Genomic DNA, 22,071 nt, shown 5'->3' on the forward strand with positions numbered 1-22,071 from the left:
CGATGCCACTTGTCAGCTTTAAAAGTTAAACACGAGTCTTTGCAACACGTTCAGTAGATAATTGTAGCTTTTCACTGCCCTGCCAAAAGGAGGATGCTTTGGTCACACAGTGACTGCTTTTGAAAAAAATGCCTAGGTGGTGTATTTTAGGTCAAATGTGAGTAAATCATTATAAAATGTATCAAGATGAGATAAATGGGAATCAAAAGTTACCATAAAACAGACAGAATGCTGGCGGCTTTATCAAAAATGGCTTTAAACGAGACAAATATAAATAAAAAAAACATCTCTGATATAATAAAGATAATAAAAGATCAAATTAAAGCACTGGTGCTCTTACCAAAGAAAATATAAAAATAAGTAAGTAGTAGTTACGGCCACTTATTTGTGTCTATGGTTACAATGGCTGCAAGAGTTCATGCTGCACCGTTTACTGCAGCAGAAATCAGAGTGCTCATTGTGCCCCTAATTTATATTCCTGCGTTTAAAGTTGTTGCTCCTTCCTCATCAGAGGGTTTCAGTCTGTATATTACGCACGCCGAGGTCACAAGTACAGAAAATACCGGAGAAGTTCAGAGAGAGAAGACGCACTGGTGAGTAGGAAGTGGAAATCAGACATTCAAACGCAGCACCAATCTGACACCGCTCCACTTGATCCATCTGGACTGTTTGTTGGAGCACTTCTTAGTTTGTTTTTTTTTGCTGACTAAGGACTTTTCAGAGAGCAAAGACGGGAAAAGATGCAGGAATGGCGTCAGGTCACATTTGTCTTTTCATCACAAAATGTTTCCCAGAACTGAAATAAATTAAACTTCTCACTGCACTCAATGATGCTGTTAAAGAATCTTCTCATGCATGAGTTCATCTGCGCAAAGTAAAACCTCAACCTGTCTGAGATGGAAGGGCGGACGGTTCATAAACACGCAGCAGCCAGTCAGCACGCTCCACGGTCTGAGTCACTGTTTGTGTTTTGCTGCAGTGAGCTTAGGTTCAGAATATGTTCCCTTAAACAGGCAGATGACAGAAGGCAGCTGGTGGTCATTAGGACACAGAGGACGGCGTGGGCACAGACGGTGAAGAGTCTCTGGCTCGCGCTGCCAGCTTCTGTCTCAGCTCCCTGATTTCCTTCAGCAGCTCCCTCTCGCTGCTGTCCAAGAGGGCTCGGCCGCGGTCCAGGGAGACTACCAGGACGCAAACAGAACCCTTAATTACTATTAAATAATTATTACCACACAAAAACACTGAAGAAGTGAACTAAAATGTATTTAATGTAATGCGTTTTTACTGCTTAAACCGACTCACAGCTGGTGGAGGAGCTCCCTGAAGGTGAAGTGCTGTTCAGACACACCATGCTGGCGCTTTCCTGCCTCTGGGTGGCGGCAGAGCTCCTCGCTGTGGCTGTATTTACACCTTTAGCTGCAACAGAAGCAGCAGGTCTGTGAAGAAGTCTCTCTCCTTCTGAGGCAATAAAAAAAGACCAGATTAAATCTGTGTAGTACAGGTTTCCTGGACATCATTTATGTTAAAATTCAGAGGTGAGAGTTTTTTATTATGGTAAAGAAGAATGAAATCGATTAAAATTGATTAAACACATTCTAAATGTTATTTGAATTAATTATTCGGAAATGTTCTAATTTAAAATCCTGTAATGGCAGAAGTGAGTGTTTATCGATTTTGTGCAATGCAGAGCATTTCTTTGGTAGTGACTGGCAAACAACTTGATACGACACTGCCACCTTGTGGTAGGGAGCAGTCTGAGCAGAAACAAGTCCGGAAAATGAAAGAGTGAAGCCTTTGTGTGTAGCACCACCCGCGGAGGTGACGGCGCACATGTGCAGAACGCACGGCTGTAGGGTTTATGCTAAGCGTGCACGGGTTGATAATAACAAAAACAATGGCGGATAGCATTATGCTATGTTGTACTAATAACCGGTTCAGTTTAACAGGTTTCTGATAAGGAATAAAAGTGTTGCATGAGCTCTTCGCTCATAGGATTACGGGCATATTCATGTCTATGATTACGGGTTATTGTTTACAATGAGGCGGAAACTAAAGGTCAAAAGCGCCTGCGCATTCGATGACAATCTGAAAATCACATCGCCATCTAGTGGCCTTGACATGACACCTACAGCTGATTCGAGGTGTTTTGAAGATGGAGTTTTTTCTCCCCGTTAATATCCGACAATACAGGCGGTTTCCGGGCAGCTTTCTCAGGTAAATTTAAAGGCTGTTTGACCATCTATTAATGTCCACCTCTACCATGGTGTGTGTGTGATGTGTTACCTGTGTCTGCTGTGGACCAGGCCAGTCGCTGCTCCTGTAACTCTGCTCTACTATTCATCACTTCATCCCACTGCAAAATAAACACAGCAATCACTCTCCATGAATAAAAACAGTAAAAAAACAACAACAAAAAAAAACCCCTGAACAAATCCCACACTTCTCAGAGATTACATTTGTTTTGAAGTCTGAGATAAAATTACACCTGTATCATTTGTTTCTGTTCCACACTAATAAACACTGATAAAAATAAGAAAAAAGAAAAAAATCCTATTCTCACTTTTCTTCCTGCCACTTCTCTCACGGTGTGAGCCAGCTTCTCTTCCTCTGCCAGAGATTTTCTTTGAAGCTCTGCCAGCAGTTTCCTCTTCCTCTCCTGCTCAGCTTCGACCTGCTGCAGGCGCCCCAGCACCTCTCTCTGCCAGTCCGACTCCAGGCCCAGCTGGTACGCCTCTGCCAGGGACTCCTCCAGGGCCTGTGTGAGAGTTTATGTCGCATGAACAGACGGTAAATATTGCAGAAACTTGGACCAAAACCCAAGTCATGATAACTGCTTAGTGCTTTCCTTGGACAACTGCTGCGAGGTGCTAAATTTCCAGCGGGGTGTGTCGCTGACCTGCGGGTTGCTCTCTGCGCCGTGCAGCAGCTCTGGGCCGGTCTCATCTGCTCTCTCTGCAGCTCTCATTTTCAGCTGCACCTCCTCTTCAAGCTCTCGTCCGACGCGCTCCTGCTTCTTCAGCAGGTCCTAAGCAGCAGCAATTATTTCAGGGTTTGTTCACCATTTTTTCTAATTCTAAATTAACCTAAAGTAAGAAAACTTCAGTCTGATTTAACTCCAGACCTTGAGAAAAAAAATATGTCTGCCTTTTTATTATGTGTATGAACATATCTGGTTTCAACTATAAATAACATTTTCCAAATTTAGGCTTCTAATCAAACGTTAGATTGCAGTTTATTACAAAACTGAGCAGTTTGGAAATCAAGCACTTTCCAAATGGTAAAAATACCTAATTGAAATTCAAGCGTTTTTAAGGATTTCAAGCACCTGCCCAAACCACGTAGAGAACCATTAATCTAAGTGTTTTTGTGACGTAAACGGCCCGTATGTTCCCCGTTAGGCCCCGGCGGCTCTCGTCACCTGCTCAAGCCGTTTCCTCTGCACCTCCAGCTCCATCTGTCTGACTTCTAGCTCCTGAACCGCTGCGGCCGTCTCTTGATCCCGCTGATCCATCTGGGTCGAGTATCGAGGTTCATCATAAAAACAAACAAAAAAAAAGAAGCTCAACGTCGCAGACATTACAGGTGCGACACTCAGACGCAGAGAAGCTTACCTTCCTGCTGATCTCCTGGTCCAGCCTCTGTATCTGCGAGGCTTGGAGATCCTGTTGGTGCTTCAGGAAGCGTCTTCTAGTTGCGTCCAGCAGGTGTAGCTCCTTCACCTTCAGCTCTCTCTTCATCGCCGTCAGCCTAAACACCGTGGAAACTTTAATAACTAATGCTACGTTTCTTCTCTTGGTAGAAACAATGAATACAGGAGAGCGTCGTTGGATACTTTGTCCTCTGCTGTGCGAGCTTCTCCTCCTCTTGTGCCAGGATGTTTCTGCGCTGCTCCTCGGCTTTCTGAAGCAACTCCTATATTGAAATCGTTTAATAAATCGGATTATTTCAGGTGCTTAGCTTTCAAAAACAGGTGATTTGTATTCAAATCTGAACACTTTGACACAATACAGTCGTTTGCTTGTGAGGAAGTCTAGTAAATAAATCCACCTGCTGGGCGTAGTAGGCTTTCTCTTCAGCTTGGCGGCGCACAAAGTCGGCTCGCAGTGCCGACAACTCCTCCCTGAAGACGCCACAAAAGTCACTTTAGGTCTGAATAACAGACTAGAGACGCAAACAATTAATCGACTTATGATTGATTGTCGATTAATGGTGAATTAATTCCAATAACGATCTCTTTGTCCATGTCCAAGTGTTTTGCATCGGGGGCCAAAATTAGTTTTTTCCTCCTATCAATGATACAAAAAATATATATATAAATGGATTTTTCTCCTTTATCTGTACAACAATAAATTAAAGAAGTTAAAAAAACAACGGTATTACAGTGACATTTGTCTAAATGTTTACAGGTATTTAACTTTCTGGGTCAATTAATTTCCACAAAATGTTTTTTTATGTTTGTGGCATGACAATGAAATGAAAATAAAAGGAAAAAAAACCCAGAATAAAATCTTTTTTTTACATTTCTCATTTAAGATATAAACTTGGAAACAATGAGTATCCATCTGCACCGGCTCCTTGTGTCAGAGGCTAAATTTGAACATTTAAGCCCTTCCTGTTATGGAAAGACAGTCAAGAGTAAACTCCGGTAAAAAAAACCAAACTGTCGCTTATTAATCATTAGTCGATCAACTTTAGATTAACTCGTTAATAGTTGACTTGCATCCTTAGCTCAGACAGGATAAAATAGTCCTAAAAAATGTAAACATACTAAATGTAACACAGATGAACAAAAACAATCTCCAGGACAGAAGAAGGAAAAGAAAAAAGGTCCCTGTCCTCTGCTGGACAATTACCTTTTTTGCAGTTGGAAAACATAAAAATATGATTAACTCGCTCCGCTCACAGATGTCATTACATCATCATCATGCAGCTGCGATGATGCAGTTACATGTCTGCTATTGAGATTAGCTCGCCTTTCTTTGAGGTACTCCATCTCCTGCAGCCGTATTCGCTCCCTCTCCCTGCTTTGGAATTCCACTATGAATTCTGGGTACTGGTTGAAGATGGGGTACTGGCCGCTGGTGAGGGGCATAAAGTCGGAGAGCAGGGTTCGGGGGTGGATGGCAGCCGGCGTGCTGCCAGTAATCCTGTAGGCCTCCTTTATCATCGCCCCAACGTCCAGGTTGTTGCGATGGTGAAAAAAGTACTGAGGAGGAGGAAGAGGAAGGTACATTTGTGACAACAGATCGCAGTGGTGATTAAGATGGAGGGGCAAGAAAGCGTACCTCAAAGTCCTTCTTCTGGGAGCACAGCAGCAGAGGTTCCCGGCAGGAGATGATGTAGGCCACACAGGCCATCAGCAGGAAGGACGGGTGGTTGGAGAAGACGTTGTCAAACAGCCGGAGCCACTCGTCGCGCGTCAGAACCTCGGAGAACATGGTCTCCAACAGCGGCCACACGTACAGCTGGGACAGACAGAGAGACGGAGGACAGGGTTCTTAGAAGTGAGGATAAACCCGTTACTGTAACGTGCAACTTCTAGTGTCTGACAAGTCTCCGGACATTCAGTATGTGAAGATTACAAACTTTACCAGAAGGAAAATTCAGAGTCGCTTGTGGCATATTTTGACAGAATGAATTAAGAAGATGAACAGATTAAGAAATGGTGGATTATGGACCAATCAGATGGATGGATGGATATTGTGGCATTAATTAAAGTCTAGAAACAGTGGAAACTATTTTCCGTTCCTGAAACAGTATTAGTCAGACTCCAGACTGTCTCTGATTGTTGGCCTGTTGTTGCTGCCGCCGCCGTTACCTGCGAGGTGATGCCGCAGTCCATCAGGTGCTGCAGCAGCTCCTTGTCGTGATGACCCAGAATGTTCTCCGCCATGCTCAGGATGTTCAGAGGAGGGTTGGGGAAATACTCGAACCAGTGCTGGCACCAGTTCACTAAACCAGCACACAGTGAGTCAGCAGACATTACAGAGGAAACCTGCTTTAAGCTAATCTTTTAGAAGGCGTCACAGTAAAGACGTACCGATAACGGTGGCCACCACCTCAAAGCAGAGCATGGGGTTGTTCTGGAAAAGCTTGACAAAGGGAAACGAGAGCAGAGGAAGATATTCCACCTCTGCAAAAATGGCTGCCCAGTGAGCTAAGGCAGATAGAAGCCTGCAGAGGAGACAAAAAAACCAATTAAACCAGACAAAAATTACTCTGTTATATCAGATTTCAGTAACACTTGCAGGAGGAACAAACCTTTGCAATCCTCTCTGCAGTTTGTGGCTCTTGATTGGGTACTTGTCTTGCAGAGTGAGGAAGGCTGAATGCAGGCCTTTGTCAGTCAGGCTGCTGTACGCTGCATGGTTCTCTGGGAGACATAGCAGAGACTTCCACACAAACATCCTGTACAAACCACGCAGAAAATGATCGTAAAGCATCAAAATACCATCAAATATGGAAACGCCTTCAACAGAAAGAGGTTTGCACCTGTATTTAGCTGGAAATTCCCCAAAAGCTTTCAGCAGAGCTACAAGTCTCTTCTTGTTCAGACCAGCAGGTAGTTCGTTCTACATCACAAAACGAGAGAAAACCAAATGATCAGTGGATCCGGCTTGTTTGATTGAGGAAATATATTGGATAATAGATGTTTAGCCATGTATTCAAACTGTGGTATATTTATCATGTGTTAGACCAATAGAAACTATTTTATAACTGTGAAAATAAGGAAAAATACAACTAAATGCATACATTTTCCATTAATTTTTAATGGAACCAGATTTTCTATGTTTTTTTGTTTTTTTTACCAACAATTGCAACTTTTATTGGTTTTCCACATTAAATGGGATTAAAAATTAGGGATGCACCGATCTGCTTTATTCAAGTCTAATGCTGATATCCGAGGTTTTGGTATCGGCTGGTACCGATAATGATCCGATGCAGAAAAACAGTGCTGAACTGATGTAAATTGTTTGCTTTATTAAACTGTACTGAATTTATTTGATAGCTCTGCACCAGTACAGCCCATCTAAACTCACTAACAGCTTCACAAGCTTGGTCAAACATTTAAAAACAACTTTAATTTGTTCAGTCAGAGCATTTCGGAGTCAAACAGCCACAGTAAGATAAATAAAGAAGAAACTGAAACAGACACAAACAATAGGTTCACTACTTTGGTCAAACATGTAAAAATAAACTGCAGCAAACCTTTGAAATTGTTCAGAAAGTGTAATTAGAGATTCTAACTGTAATGTAAAATAAATAATAAAGCAAGACGTCGCTCAGAGCACAAATCATAGAATCAGACTGAATAGATCTGCCCTGGTGGATCAGACACATTGTCAGCAATACCAGATCTAGAATTTTTTTTTAAATATGGAGACCGATACAGATATTAATATCGGATCGGAACGCCTCTGGTAAAAATAATGGTACAATTCGCTGAATCATAATAAAAATAATAAACCAAATGTGCAACAAGTATGAATAAAAATGATTAGTTCTGTGTTTCTCCTACCTCTTTGTCCTCAGCTGAAGACCCTGCAGGGGGTCTCAGTATCTTCACCTGTGTTCCTCTGCCTGATCGCCTGGCTGGCCGGATCGCCTCTGACCTAACCTTCATCTTTATGTTGGAAAAGTCGTGATCAGCTCCGGCGCCAGAGACCACGGCTACCCGAGACGGAAGAGGCTGTGGCGAGGACGCACAGACACAAAACAGCCTTCAGTGACCCAGTGAGAACACGTGTTCTTTAGCAACGTGTTTTACCGTCACCTTGTTCAAATCCTGCGTCAGGCTCTGGGCGCTGTAGATGTTGATGCTTCCGCTGTCCATGATGGCTGCGATGTGGCGGCCGTTGGGGCTGACGGCGACGGCGGTGATGGCTTCGTCCACGGATCCCATGTGGAAGAGAAGTTTGCATGTGTGAATGTTGATGAACCGCATCACACCGTCCTGGCTCAACACTCCTAAAGTCTGTGGAGACAAAACAAAAACAAAACAAAAAACAACATGAAAACGAACGAGAACTGCAGAAGAGAAACAACAGACGGTGAACAGAAGTACAAAAGAAGGAAGCGATTCTCTCTGAATGATTCTGGAAACATCAGACGGCCGTTCCAAACATTGAGCCAGGATTATTTAGTTCTTCTCTATTTGGATTATTCCCTCCATTCTAGTACATTTCTGCTTTTTTGTGAATCTGCTCGCCTTCAGCACACGATCATATCAGGACATCCAGCTCGTTAGCGTCTGGCAACAGCAAGAAAATATGGCTGAACCTTCTTTTTGTTACCAATTAAAATATTTCTTGAAGTGAACATTTTGGTTTCCTGTCTAGAAAAATAGGAACTGGAAAAGAAACAAAGCTGTTTTCCTCAGAGAGGTCGATGGGAAAAGGAAATCCCACAGGAGGTGAAGCAATATGAACAATAAAATTAAATTAGTGTGTGTGTGTGTGTGTTTGTAATGAGTAACTGGTCAAAAATGTGGAAGTTTGCCATGGAATAATTTCATTATGCTTTGAGTTTCTGTCCCTCTTTTCATTTTTGTCTTTAGATATTCTGAGGAAGGATGGACTGATGTTTATGACTCTGAACAATTTGAAAATCTCTTTAATAGACACATATTGAAATATATCAATCAGATTGAATTCACATTTATTCAATGCTGAATAGCTTCAAAATAAATCTAAAATCTACAACATTAGTGGGTATTTATGTCAAATGCTTAAGTTGTTCATATTCTGGGATGATTTTTTTAATCTCTTCATTTTAAATCAGGACAAGCAAACGCAGAATCTAACTTGGTTTCTAAATGTGGAGGCAAAGTGAAGGACATCGGCTGTCATGGAGGATGACTTTCATGTCAAACTCAGCAAAGTCAAGAGAAAATAAAAGTCCTATCTGCTGGTGTACCTGGCTGGCTCCTCCATCAAAGCTGTCAGGCAGGAATTCCAGCTGCCTGACAGTTCGGACCTGAGACGGCATCTGGATCACCCTGACCAGCTGCTGGCTCTCCAGGCACCACAGGTGCAGCAGGTTGGAGCGGCCGCCGGCAGCAAGGCTTTTACCGTCTCTGTCGACACAACACCCAAGTTAAAGCCTTCTGACCCCTGCAGAGTTTTACTGGCAGTCACAAGCAACACTGGAGAGGAGCTCATCTTATGGACTGGAGACCCACCGTGTGACAGCAAAGGCCTTGTAAAAGATCCTGGGTCCGGAGTCGGGAACGGGGAGCTGGTACCTGCAGAACAGGGTGTCGCTCTCCCACGCAAAGATGGAGTCGTCGCTGAAGCAGCTGAGGATGGTGTTGCTGAGGGGGAGGAAGAAAACCTGAAACGCAGGAAACAGAGCGTCGCTGCAGAGCTGCCAACCTCACAGAGTGACTCTGAGTCCCACCTTAACGCAAAAAGTTACAGCTTAGTTAGTCAGAAACAACAGACCGCTGTCTTAAACTGCTGACTCCTTTAAATCAGCGCTGAAAATTAATTGCTTTATCATTTATTTATAGTCTCGGCTTAGTGTTTCCAAAAAAATACCTGATTATGTCTAATGTCTTTATGCTTTTATGTGATTTTGTATCCGATGTTGTTTCCTCCTGCGAAGCACTTTGTATTGCAAAGTGTATGAATGGTGCCACACAAATAAGCTTCTTTGATAAGGCTTTATTTGAAGGGATGACCATGGGACTAGGGCTGTTGTAAACGAATATTTTAGTAATCGAGTAATCTATCGATTATTCTTACGATTAATCGAGTAATCGGATAAAAAAAATTATAAAATGAAATATTGGTAAATCTGGCATAATACCGGTGTTACTATCAGATATCAATATCAGTCCAATTTTTCATATTTGAGCATCCCTAACAGTTGCTTTTTTGTAGTTTAGAAAACTAACCTGTAACAATAATAGCTCACTTTCTAAGTTAACCAGAAGAAAAGTTATAGAAAAATCTGAAATTATATTGAATTTAATAACAAAGAGGCAGGCTCACAAATATGGTTATAAAAGTGTCTACAATCCAGCTTTTAGTTTATGTATTCATCTTCAGTGAGTTTAATAGATTAATTAAACTCACCTTGCCACCTAACCTGTCACGCTTTGGGTTTGAAAATACGGGAAATGCCGCCTGGAGTGGGAGGAGAGGGCGAATGAACGAACATGGGGTGGAGGGGAGGAAATAGACCAGCGGACTGACGAACCGTTAGACCGGGGGACGAACACGGGGGGAAGCAATACGGGATATTTACGACACCTTCACTGGTCACACTCAGAAACTCATCTACCAGCCATGTACGATGCGCTCCGCCACCCGTTTCTTCAGACCGGGATATGAAATTTATTGTGCGGTTCGTCGGTAAAGCTACATTTACACGGTAAGCATCAGCTACTCAGCCGCCCGCCCTGTTCAGGCTATCCGCTCACCTCAGCGCTCTTCCCGCCGTTCGCTTTCAACCAGCAGCCCCGGAGGAGAAATGCTGCCGTACTCCAGGCATTCCCCCAGTCATTTTAAGGATGCTTATTGGTTCCCCAAAAACGATAAAAAGTCGGGCATTATCATCAATCAATAAAATCCCCACGGGCCAATCTTGAAGATTGGACTTTATGCCGCTGAGACTTAGCTTTTGTCAACAACTCAGAGGCGGAAGTGAGAGCTCCGCGCAACGCAAATGAAGTCCCGGCCGGAACACGGTGCGCTAACTAATAAAACATAAATTAACGAAGCTTCGAGGCAGGTAAATTTTCCTCGAGGAATTTTAGTAATCGAGGTACTCGAATCATTCGAGGAATCGTTTCAGCCCTACATGGGACTAACATGACACTGTCATAAACAGGGAGGAGTCTTCATGAATGCTTATGACTGTTGTCGTGAAGTGTGATTCGGTAAATAATGACACTTTTAATGGACTTTTAGAGTTTCAAAACATTTAAGGACGGATTTAAGACCATTACTGAAACCTTGTTTTGGAGTAAATCACCAAAATTGTTGATCATTAATTTTTATTTTTATCATGAAAAAAAAAAAAGACTTTAAGATTTAAATCTAAATGTGCCAGAGGTATGAGTGAACTTGAGTTTAACTATGTGGCGCTGCATCTGTTTGTTTACCTTCTGTATGCCGACAGACTGTCTGATGTTCAGCTTCCTCTTCCTCTGGAAGGTGTCCAGGTCCCAGAGCTGAGCGGTGTCTGATGATGTCGTGATGGCGTATCGGCCTGAGCTGTGGACGGATATGGAAGTGACGGCTCCCTCGTGGCCTCTCATCCAGCTGACCAGCTGCTTCGTGTCTGTGGAAGTAAACACATGGCACGGCACCACGGGGGAAAAAAACCATCGGCGTGGTGAGTAGATGCTTACGACATGTTTCGATCTGTCTGTCTTTGCTTCCAGATAGTTTTGCTGCTGAAATGTAAGATTCAGAAGAGTTCCTCTCACCTTTGTCAAAGCATTTGACGGTGTGGTCAACCAGAGCTACAAGAAACTCAGTTGTCCTGCGGAGGCTGAATGCCAGAGCAGTACAGGCTTGTCCTGTCCTCTGCACCAAGCGGAACCTGCCCAGGAGCGGGGAGGGCATGTTTATACATCGAGTATCTAGGCTCTAAGAACTTAGCGTTTTTGTTCTATGCATTAAAAAAAAAAAGACTTTCATAGCTCCCTCCAGTGCAAAGTATCCCTCCAGTTGTGCTGAAAGACATCCAGCACAACTCTGCATGTCTTTCAGTGGGAATGATGCATTCAGGGTAATGTTCATTTGCATGTAAACCAAAAGATTTAATTTTGATCTCCTCTGACGAAAACACCTTCTTCCTTCTTGTGGCCACCTGCAGATGGCACTGACAAATCTAGGGTGTTCCTTGCACACATAAATCCCAACTCATTACTCCTAATGCTGCGGTTGCGATGTGACAAAATGCAAAGCAGTTCAACTGGAAGGATTGATTTTGTGAAACGCTTTAAATGTCCATTTGTTTACATTTTACTCTGCAGCATCCCCTCACACACCCAGCAGGACCCACAGATAGTCACCTGTTTCTACTGATGTCAAAGAAGTAAATGTTGCCATGGTGATCTCCGGCCAGAAAAGAGTCCCCTGTGGTGTCGAAGGCCACATGGAGGAAACGCACCGTCTTGTTCTGCTGAACAGTGCGGACCACCGTCGCCAACACACTAAGGAGGGAAACCCACAGACAGGATACAACGAATGGAAAAATGACATATTTATAGAAATCGAAACTTTGCCACGTTAAACCGTTATCACGTCTGCTTTAATAACTCTCTGTAAGCCCAGCAGCACATGATCACGGCTAATGAAACAGGTGTTTTAAAGAGGCATCCCGGGTAATATTCAAACCTACCTTTTGCCGGGTGTTGGTTTACGATGCCATACTTTTCCTTCCTCTTTGTTTCCAATGTCCGTCACCTCCATTTAAAAAAATATGTCTCTGCCGATTAAACAATCACTGGAAAAAAAAATAAAATAAAAAATAATCCACTCTCACTTTTCTTTATGTTCCTAACCTGACCGAAGCAACCAACCTCCATAACGCAGAGTCAAGCTGAACAGAGGCGGAGCAAACAGCGCGAAATTTAAAACCAAAATCTACAGTCTAACTTTATTCTGTAAAAATATCGACAAAAAACTTCGTAAATATCAGCATCAAAATCTAAATCTAACAGAAACTCGACTGAACTTCAACAAATGAACAGAAGTACAGCTAAACAGCTGCTTGTTAGACAGCTTACATGTTTGTTTTGAAGACGGTTACGCGTCGCTTACAGATGACGTCATTGGCCTTGAATCATGGGAGTTGAAGTTCAATGGTTCTTTGTGGCGATTGGCATGGGTTTTTTACTACCACTTTCTAGATTGAAACCTGGAACAAAATGGTATACTAACATAAAATATTGAGTTTCAATTTTATCCATTATAATTGTATTGTTTTGTTGCAAAAACACTGCTTTCAAGCTGTTTCCTGTGTTATCACATATGTTGTAGAGTATTTAAAGACGTGGTAAGGGGGTCTAAACAAAAGTGGGATTTTATAAATTTGTGAAGGATTTGAGTTTTTGAAGCTCTCGTTGTGAGGTGATGCGAAATGCGAAATTAAAAGTGTTGGCCAAAATCAAGACCAGGAAGCGTTTTTGGCAGTAATATCACATTTTTTGTGTGTGTTTTTGTGTTTTTCTTTTTTCTTTTTTCACATGTTGAGGATGTTAAGTTAATTTTCATTTAGGGCCACATCGGTCAAGTTGGGACAAGTTGAGAAGTGACGATAAGTTACCGAAATTACTGCATTAATGAATATTTAATTGGATGAATACCTCTTGAAATTGAAATTGAGGAGACCAGAGTTTCACACTGATGTAATTTGGCAATAGATAAATAAAACTGATTAAAACAAAAATAAAAGAACAAATGGAACTAAACTAAGGTTGCATTAAGGTTGCATTTTACATAACGGAAAGCAAGTCTTGTGTTATAACACATTTCTACAGATATTTTCTTTGCGATCTAGATCTTGTCCATCTTTACCATCTTCTTTCAGTTTAAAATACTTCTCAGTTGCTGAGTCAACTGGCACCGACACGCCTCTTTCTTTTGCTGGCTTCCTCTGAATGGTCAAAGGAGCGCTGTGCAAATTTGACAGGAAATAGAACATAAACAAAAATCTGGCATTATATATTCAAAATGCATCCGGTTGTACTAGCCTCTTTACATCCAAATTAAGAGTGACATTATGCCTATTTTGCAGATCCAAAAATAATTATACTAATTAGCATTGATTTTTATAGAAAGTATTTATTATATTATATTATATTACATTACATTATATTATATTTATAATGTATGATCATGCATACAACTAACTGAAGTAAAGCACAAATGTAGAACCTTTTAGAAGCCTGTTATCTATGTCAATTCAGAACAATCATACAATATAACAATGTATCTTCTGACAATGTCTGAAGAATAATATAAAAACAACAATATATATCCGTAGTTTCTGTAAAATCAGCTTGTTCTTTCATGCTTTCACATATTACTAAATTATCCTTCTGACAATAAAGGTTTGAAAATTTCACAATTTATTATTTTCGCGTAGTCTGAATATACTTTTTTCCAATTTTGTAGGCGGATATTATAGGTAGAGTTGTTGCCTTTTATTATGAAAATCTGAACCGGAAGCTACCGCTCGGAGTTTTGTGACGTCAACAAATGCAAAACTAGCTCATAGTGATTAGCCACGTCATGTTAACTTGGCTGTGGAGCAGCTGTTAAACAAACCCAAGAAGGCTTGTACTTTAAAGCGAGTTTGAGTTATTTTTAAAGAACAGACTTTGTTTCGCCTTTATTAGTTGGCGGGAGTCCTATGGAAAGATGTCAGACATCGGGGACTGGTTCCGAAGCATCCCTTTGATCACCCGGTATTGGTTTGCTGCTTCGATTGCTGTTCCCTTTATCGGTAAACTAGGATTGGTTGATTTTAGGAACCTTATGCTGTTCCCAGAGCTGGTCTTTAGCAGATTTCAGGTGAGTATATTATGGTTGTCTCTTTGAGCCAAAGCGTTGGTTGTTGTTTAGGTTCTATTTATGTGTTCGGGTTGTTAGCAGCTGGCTAACCCTAATAGGCCTTCTGCTGCAGCCAATCGGAGGTCGAGACGTAGGTTGGAACTTCCGGAAGCCTTGAACGTGTCCCCTAACGTGCTCACACGAAAATACTCAGGGAACCGTGTCATTCTAAAATGTTATCAGTGATGGATTTCATGTTTTAATTTTTAAACGAATGAGATGAAATTTCTGTTTTAGAGGGTTTGTAAATATGTGTTTATTTTTTGGGTGTTGTTCTGGTGTAGTCCACAAGGCGGCGACTGTACGACAGTAATCACGAAAGGCGTTCTGCTTGAATTTGTGTCCGAGGGCAGTGTAATTCAGACAGAAAATGATTTTTAAATGCACCATTAAAAAAACAATTAATATCGTTCTTCGTAATTATTTTTGTTCCGTAGAAAAAAAATATCTAGTAATAATTGTATTCACATGTTCTTTTAAATAATGGAGTCAGTAAACTGAATTTACATATTATATACTACAAGAGACTATATCATAATATATGCTTCAAAATGAAGTATCAATAAAATAATAATAAAAAATACTCCCTAGTTTTATGTAAGGAGATGGTTGTAACATGTTTATAACATATGTTGCAACCCACTCCAATACTGTCAGCCATGGCTCAGCTAAAGAATAGTTTGAAACTAGCTTGGGGGAAAATGCATTAAATCTTGGAAAATGCATTAAATCTTGCCTGTTAAGCTATAATTTGATTCCATGTAAGTCATATGATTTTTATCAGTTGTATTAGTACCAAACAAAAGTTGTTGCTGGCCAAAAAATTTGAGAAATATGAGATATTTCTATCTCATAATTTGGTTTTCATCCTTTGAGATCAAGTAGGAAATCAGTAAATCCTAAAATGACCAAAAGGCTGCTGCTGTCTCATCCCAGATTAATGGAATTGTTGGCGCGACAAAGAGAAATCATTTTTTACAGGTTAAAAGCTAAACCGATTAGCAACAATTGTTCCTGGATCGTTTGTCCCTGCAGCACATTTTAAACGCCGTGTTGTTCCCATCGTTGCCGCAAAAGATCTATTAACACGGATAGAGCTGGCTGAAAATGTATGATTTGTGATCTGCCTCCAGTCCGCATCCCTTTTGTTTTTTTGTTGTTTTTTTTTTCAGCTCTGGAGGCCGGTGACAGCCACCCTTTACTTCCCCGTCACCCCAAACACCGGCTTCCTCTACCTGGTCAACCTTTATTTCCTCTACCATTACTCCACTCGGCTAGAAACAGGTGAGGCCGTCGGGCCGCTTACACTTTCTGTCACCCTTTCTTTTTTTTTTTCTTTTTTTGAAATGTTGCCTTTCTTCCCAATCCTTAGGAGCGTTTGATGGCCGGCCTGCAGACTATGTTTTCATGCTCCTTTTCAACTGGATCTGCATTGTTGTATCCTTTCAGCGCCGTCGCCAACAGAAGGAAATTAAAACCTTAAAGGACTGAATGAACGCTGAAAGTTGCAGCCCTTTGTTGGCGTGTTTTCCACAGATCCACTGATGCTTTTGTTCCTCCTCTATACCCCATCTCTCTCTCTCTCTCTCTCTCTTTCTCTCTCTCTCTCTCTCTGCAGCAGAAGCATGCCATGTCAGGGTGGCTCTGCGCCAGTGGCCCAGTGTCAGTCTACCCTCTGCAGAGCAGAGAAACTTAATCTAGGTCACATGCAGCACCAAGCGGCTCCACAGTCCGGCTCCGTTTGTTTTGTCAGGAGTTCAATGATAATTAATAGACGCCTCAGACTGAGTCACAAACAAAATCAGGAATATAAATTTTCCAGTTTTGATAATAACCGCAGGTAAGAACAGCAGGAAGGCGTGATTCGTCAAGGTCGGCTCCTTTGCTCCAGTGTGAGTGCCAGGTGCTTTTAGAGCTGAAATGGGGATTTAAGTGGGGGATTTTTTATTTTTTTTTCCCTCCACGAGTACCCTCTCCCTAATCCTGAGGCTGCAAATGAAACCGCCTAGAGCTTGTTGTCCTTGACTTGGCGTCTCTAGATAACCGGGCTGCTGATGGACATGCGGGTAAGAATTCTCGCTGTATTTACGCCACAGTACAGGTTTGACTGTGCAGAGTTGTTGAAGCATGCAGTGCTTGTTTCCAGGTAACACTGAAAACCCAGGATGCGATAAGCGGCGCCGTATCTTGCAAAACTATTCACACCTCATGAATTTTTAAAAATGTGTTTGTAACAATACAGCCACATTCTTCATTGGGTCTGTTTTAATTGGATTTTATGTGAAAAAAATCTGAAAAGTGTGGCATGCATGTTTATTTAATCTCCTTTGATTGAATGCTTAGAACCAGCTTTGGCTCTTTTTATAGCCGCATATCAGTCAGATATGTATGTTTATCGTCCTGCAACAAACAGTTATTTTAGTAATTAATTATTTTTGACGATTAATTGATTAATCAGATAAATGATTAATCAGAATGTGCTCATTCTGCATATTTTTCATTTAAGCACTGAAGGCTTTCTATGTAATATTTGAAATGCATTAAAAGATGCAAATAAACAAATCATTTGATTCCTTTTTTAAATAAGAAAATCAACATTTTACTGCCTAAAATTCACTAACAGAGTTCTTTTAGAGTTCATTTGACGTCAAGAAGCTCAAAAGCTTCAGGTATTTCTGCTCAAATTAACATCAACACACCATAGTGCTAATCTGTCGGGTTGAATAGGATTTTTTTTTCTTCAGAATTTGATCAATTCTGAAGAAATGTGAGTTTCTGGGTTGAACACATTTACAGATGGTTTTATGTTTTTTCTTATTTTTATCTTAAATACAAAATATATACATTTTTATACACTTCTGGCTTAATTACTTTTCTGGGTCTTGTTCTTTCAGCAAATAACCTATTTTTTAAATCTGCATACAAAGTTTACTTTGCGAGCGTCTGACTTGGCGTCGCCTTTTGTTTCAGCTGCTGATGATCCCACTGATCATGTCGGTGCTGTACGTCTGGGCTCAGTTCAACAGCGAGATGATCGTGTCTTTCTGGTTTGGAACTCGCTTCAAGGTACGCGCCTCAAACCTCGTTCACGTCGGACACAAAGCCGATTGTTGGAGTGACTTCTGGCGGTTTTGCTGCTGCTTGCATGTAAACGTCCAGTTAAAGATGTCTGCCGCTCTGTTTGTAGGCACATTACCTACCTTGGGTCATCCTGGTCTTCAACTTTATCATCGGAGGATCGTAAGTACCAACCTACCCGTTTTATCGGATCCCAAAGGGACGAGCCAGACGTGTCGCAGCGGATCGGTGGTGAGAGGTTTCTTTAGTCTTCCTCTCTTTGCCTCTGTGCAGATTTGTGAATGAGCTGACGGGCAATCTGGTCGGCCACCTCTACTTTTTCCTCATGTTCAAATACCCCATGGACCTGGGCGGACGCTCCTTCCTCTCCACGCCCGACTTCTTGTGAGTGTTCAAGTAAAAGATGAAGGCAGAAATGCACTGATCCGTAACTTTGCGGTTCATTTCTAGTTTTTGTAAATTCTTTGTCTAATTTCTGCATTAAATAAAATTGGGTGGTAAAAATTTCACGATTGAAAATCTAATACGGTGAAATCGTCCAGGTTGAGGGTCAGCGGTGTCTGGACGACTGAACTCAACTTTAAAGGATTACAGCGTATTCGTAGCAGCTACCTCAAAATATGCATCCTACACTGCAAAAACACAAAATCTTACCAAGTCTAGTTTCTAGTGAAAATATGTTAATGCAGTTAAAATAAGACAAAACTAACTTACAAATAACTTTTCAGTAATATGTAGGAGTTTGTTTTAAGTCAAGAATTTCTTAATATTGAGGGGAAAACTACTAGTTATAAGTGAAGTCTGCAGGTAGAACAAGTGGAACAATATGGCAGATTTTTTTCACTTTCATCTTGTACTTTTTCCATCAATATTCCTCCTATTTCTTGCTCAAAAGTTACTTATAAGTTAGTTTTGTCTTATTTCAAGAGAAGTAAGATATTTGCACTACAATTAGACCTGGTAGGAGGTTTGTGTTTTTGCAGTGTATGGTAACATGAGTCGTATTTACATCCTTTCAAAAATAAACATGTTTATCTAAAGCTGTAATTTATAATGTGTCAGATTCTTGAATCACTCAGTAACGTTTTGCCTTTTGATGATGTATCTTTCGTTTTCTGAGGCCTCTCTGAACTAAAACCGTTCGTCTTCGTCTTAAAGCCACAACGAACCAAATAAAGTCGGGAATCTATTCTGATCTCCAGCTGGTTGCGTTTGTTCGTAGCATTCAATGTTCAATAAATCGCCTCCCTGTTTTCCTCCTCCAGGTATCGGTTCTTCCCTAACACGAGAGGAGGAGTGTCGGGGTTTGGGGTTCCTCCGACCAGGAGGCCGGTTCCCCAGGAGCCGCCAGCGGCAGGCGGGGGAGGAGGCCGTCACAACTGGGGACAAGGCTTTCGCCTCGGAGGAGAATGAGATCCTCCTTCAGATCCCTCTAACAAACGACTGAGCAGTTGACTTTTTTCTTTTTTTTTCTGCCCGAGATATTTTGCTTCCTCACAATTTTCTGTTTTGAGAAAGAAAGAAAGAGAGTGAGAGAGAAAGAAAAACTTTACCTCAAGTTTGATTTACGTGTGTGTGTCTGTTGGGTTTTCAAAGATGCTGCAGGATGAAACCGGAGAAAGTGTGTGTATGTGCTTTAACCGGAACTGCTCCGCTCCGCACTACAGGACTCGGACTCTGACCGTAGGCTCGGTTCAGCCGTTTCTACTGCTGCACGCGTCCAGCAGACGGAACTTATGAAAATAAATGTCTTTTATCCGTGGCGACCCCAAACGCCTCCCGCTCATTTCCGTCTTTCCTGTCCTCTTCCGCCGTTTTCCTCCACGACGCGACTGTCGACATGAGAGATGTTGCAGCTGCACGCTGTTGATTCGGACTCCTCCCTCCCTGTGATGCCATATCAGATTACATTGTAATTATCACTGCCGAGTGCGCCGTCAGCCTTCCTCAAGCAGACGAGAAGGGAAGCTACAGTGCATTAAAAAAAAAAAAGTATTTACCTCCTTGGATGTTTTGCCCTCTTTATTGCTTTTACAAATCAGTCATGATCCACAAAAGTTGGCTTCATTTAAAAAAAAAAATCAATCTGACTTCTACAAAATGACAAACACTTAACGTAAATATTCAACCCCATTTAACCTAATTTAACAGAGGTCCAGTCAATTAGTGCCAGCAATCTCACAATGAGAAGAATGGAGGTCACATGAATGAAGTGACTCTAAAGTAGCATAAAGACACCAGCTGGCAAGTAGGGTTAGAAAAGACCACTCCAAGCAAATCAGAGTAAACATTGCTTAAAGTATAAGTCAGGGGATGGATATAAAAAAGCTTCAGCAGTTGAAATGGTAGAGACTCTGCCTGTTGCCTGTGCTTTTCATCATTTAAAAAGCACAGGCAAGTGGCGATGAGAAAGCCACTGTTAAAGAAAATTTATATCTAGGCTTAAACAGTTTGCCAAATGGTAGAAAAGTGACTCCGTGGTCAAGCGGAAGAGGGTTCTTTAGAGTGATAAGTGAAAATGGAGCTTTTCAGACATCAAACAGGACACTGTGTTTGGCAGATCGCATCACTGCACATCAGCACCAAGACGTTATTCCCAGCGTGAAGCACGGTGGTGGCGGCATCATGCTGCTTGGCAGGAAGGCTAGTGAAGGCAGAAGGTAAAATGAATGCAGCAAAATATCGAGAAATGCCAGAGAACAATTTGTTTTCATCTGCAAGAGAACTAATGAGCTAAAGTGACACAGAAATGGTCTGAAGACAAAGTGGCCTAGTCAAAGCCCAGACTTCAATCTGATAGAGAATTTGTTTCAGGACTTGACACACTGGTCCCCAGAAACTGACGGAAGATTGAAAAGTTTTGAAAAGAAGAATGGAGTAAAAACTCGCACAGTGCAGCAAAAGTCACATCTTTTATCTAAACAATGACTTCAAGTGGTGAATATTTATGCAGCCACTTGTTTTCTTTTGTACAAAGCAGTTTTCCACAACTGATTTTTTTTTTTTTACTAAAAAATTGCTTTTTTTTTGTCAAGTCAAACTTGTAAAACATCCAGGGGCGTGAATACTTTGTTTTTTTTTATACATAGAAACTAGAAACTGTATTTAACTTGTGTAGCTCCCAGGTCTGAGATTGAGTACGTGTAACATATTTGTATTTTCGAGCCTTTGGTGCAAAGAGCTGGAACTTTTTCTAACACGAGACAATTTAAATGAGGTAAAACAAAAATGAGCTGTTGCTCTTTTTTTTGTAAATACAGCACATTATTGAAAGGATGAGTCTGGGTGTGTTGATTATTTTTATTGTTGCCTTAATGCAATACTTTGTTAAAATAAACTATTAGAATATGTACAGAAGGAACAGTTGAGAATTGTTTTATTATAATTACCATTTATGTTTCTCATTTTCTCCTCTAAAAGAGACTCACTGACATTTATTGCCCTCAGTTATTTTACATTGTTGCATTGATGTGGGCTGATTATCAGTTTTGTATCAATACATCAAGTAGAAGAGATGTCCATCTGCTGGGTCATGTTGGTAAGTGGTGCTGGAAGAAAATCTGAATATTCTTAAAGAACCCTCAAGCTAAAAGAGTCAATATAAGTTTGTCATTATGCCCAACACGGCTCTCTGTCTAGGGCGGCATGTTTTTGGGGGGCGACACAAGCAATTGTAGAAAAGCAAAAGGAATCTGCATACATTTAAGTTGTACATGTTAGTTTCATCTCAACATTGTGAGGCATCAGGAAAGCTTGATTCACGTCGGAATTTCACACCAAGGAAGGCGAGAAATTAGATGAAATTCAACCCATTTATAATTAAATGTACATTTGTTTTATACATTCCAAATAATTTAATTTTTCTTTTAGCCTAATCTAATGTTTTCCTTTGGTGTGCATGTTCAGTTTGGATTGGAACTGGTTCTCTGGGCCCAATCTCCTGCATGGTTTACCCCCAGTTACGACGTGTAAGACCGACTTCACGTTTCAATATGGCCGCTCTGCAGTAGTAAGATTAGGTGGAAACATATTTTACAAGACACACATGTGAAAGTGCGTCTAGAATCAGTCTTATATGTAGCAGCCCGATCCCCACTACTGATTGGGCAGCCACGTATAAGATTAAAAGGATCATATTTAAAGTGTTCATTAAAAGTGAAGCTTAAAATGTTTCTAAGAATTACCACGAACGCCTACATTCGTCGCAACGTTGAAATTCAGGCTTTTTAACTAGAAGCTGTTACTTCGGCTCCAACGTCAAATCTAGCTCAGAGTTCCCAATTCATATCTGAAAAGTGTGGCAAGCATGTTCAATCACTCTAATTAGGTTAGTAAAAAAAATTAAAAGGTGTTTAAATACTTGTCCAAAGTACTGCATTGAGGCTGGCAGAAAATAATCGCAACAAATTCAAATATCTAG

At 41.1% G+C, this 22,071-nt stretch overlaps 2 protein-coding genes across 3 annotated transcripts; one reads left to right on the forward strand and one right to left on the reverse strand.

Annotated features, from left to right (window-relative positions):
* Positions 1–209: 209 nt before the first annotated feature.
* On the reverse strand, positions 210–12,785 carry tbc1d31 (TBC1 domain family, member 31). 2 transcript variants are annotated; one of them, XM_088013607.1, is made up of 23 exons: positions 12,358–12,785; positions 12,029–12,169; positions 11,438–11,553; positions 11,111–11,289; positions 9,182–9,333; positions 8,917–9,076; positions 7,775–7,975; positions 7,520–7,690; positions 6,493–6,572; positions 6,262–6,408; positions 6,041–6,174; positions 5,819–5,952; positions 5,286–5,465; positions 4,974–5,206; positions 4,048–4,120; positions 3,833–3,912; positions 3,612–3,747; positions 3,419–3,511; positions 2,897–3,025; positions 2,561–2,755; positions 2,284–2,353; positions 1,303–1,455; positions 210–1,181 (listed from the first exon to the last, which is right to left on the reverse strand). In XM_088013607.1, exons 1-23 carry the CDS (start codon positions 12,426–12,428, stop codon positions 1,042–1,044), a joined length of 3,168 nt encoding a protein of 1,055 aa, XP_087869733.1. In that variant the 5' UTR covers positions 12,429–12,785; the 3' UTR covers positions 210–1,041. The 2 variants fall into 2 exon arrangements, with proteins under 2 accessions (XP_087869733.1, XP_014860651.2); XM_015005165.2 differs by having other exon boundaries at positions 1,303–1,458.
* Positions 12,786–14,203: 1,418 nt separating this feature from the next.
* derl1 (derlin 1) lies at positions 14,204–21,008 on the forward strand. The gene is made up of 8 exons (XM_015005155.2): positions 14,204–14,534; positions 15,746–15,857; positions 15,946–16,010; positions 16,613–16,639; positions 17,544–17,639; positions 17,761–17,813; positions 17,925–18,035; positions 18,917–21,008. The coding sequence occupies exons 1-8, from the start codon at positions 14,382–14,384 to the stop codon at positions 19,062–19,064; spliced, it is 765 nt and encodes a 254-aa protein (XP_014860641.1). The 5' UTR covers positions 14,204–14,381; the 3' UTR covers positions 19,065–21,008.
* The last annotated feature ends 1,063 nt before the right edge of the window (positions 21,009–22,071 follow it).

This window comes from Poecilia mexicana, unplaced genomic scaffold (genome assembly GCF_051168715.1).
Source record: "Poecilia mexicana isolate PSO_F unplaced genomic scaffold, ASM5116871v1 scaffold_16, whole genome shotgun sequence".
Taxonomy (NCBI): domain Eukaryota; kingdom Metazoa; phylum Chordata; class Actinopteri; order Cyprinodontiformes; family Poeciliidae; genus Poecilia; species Poecilia mexicana.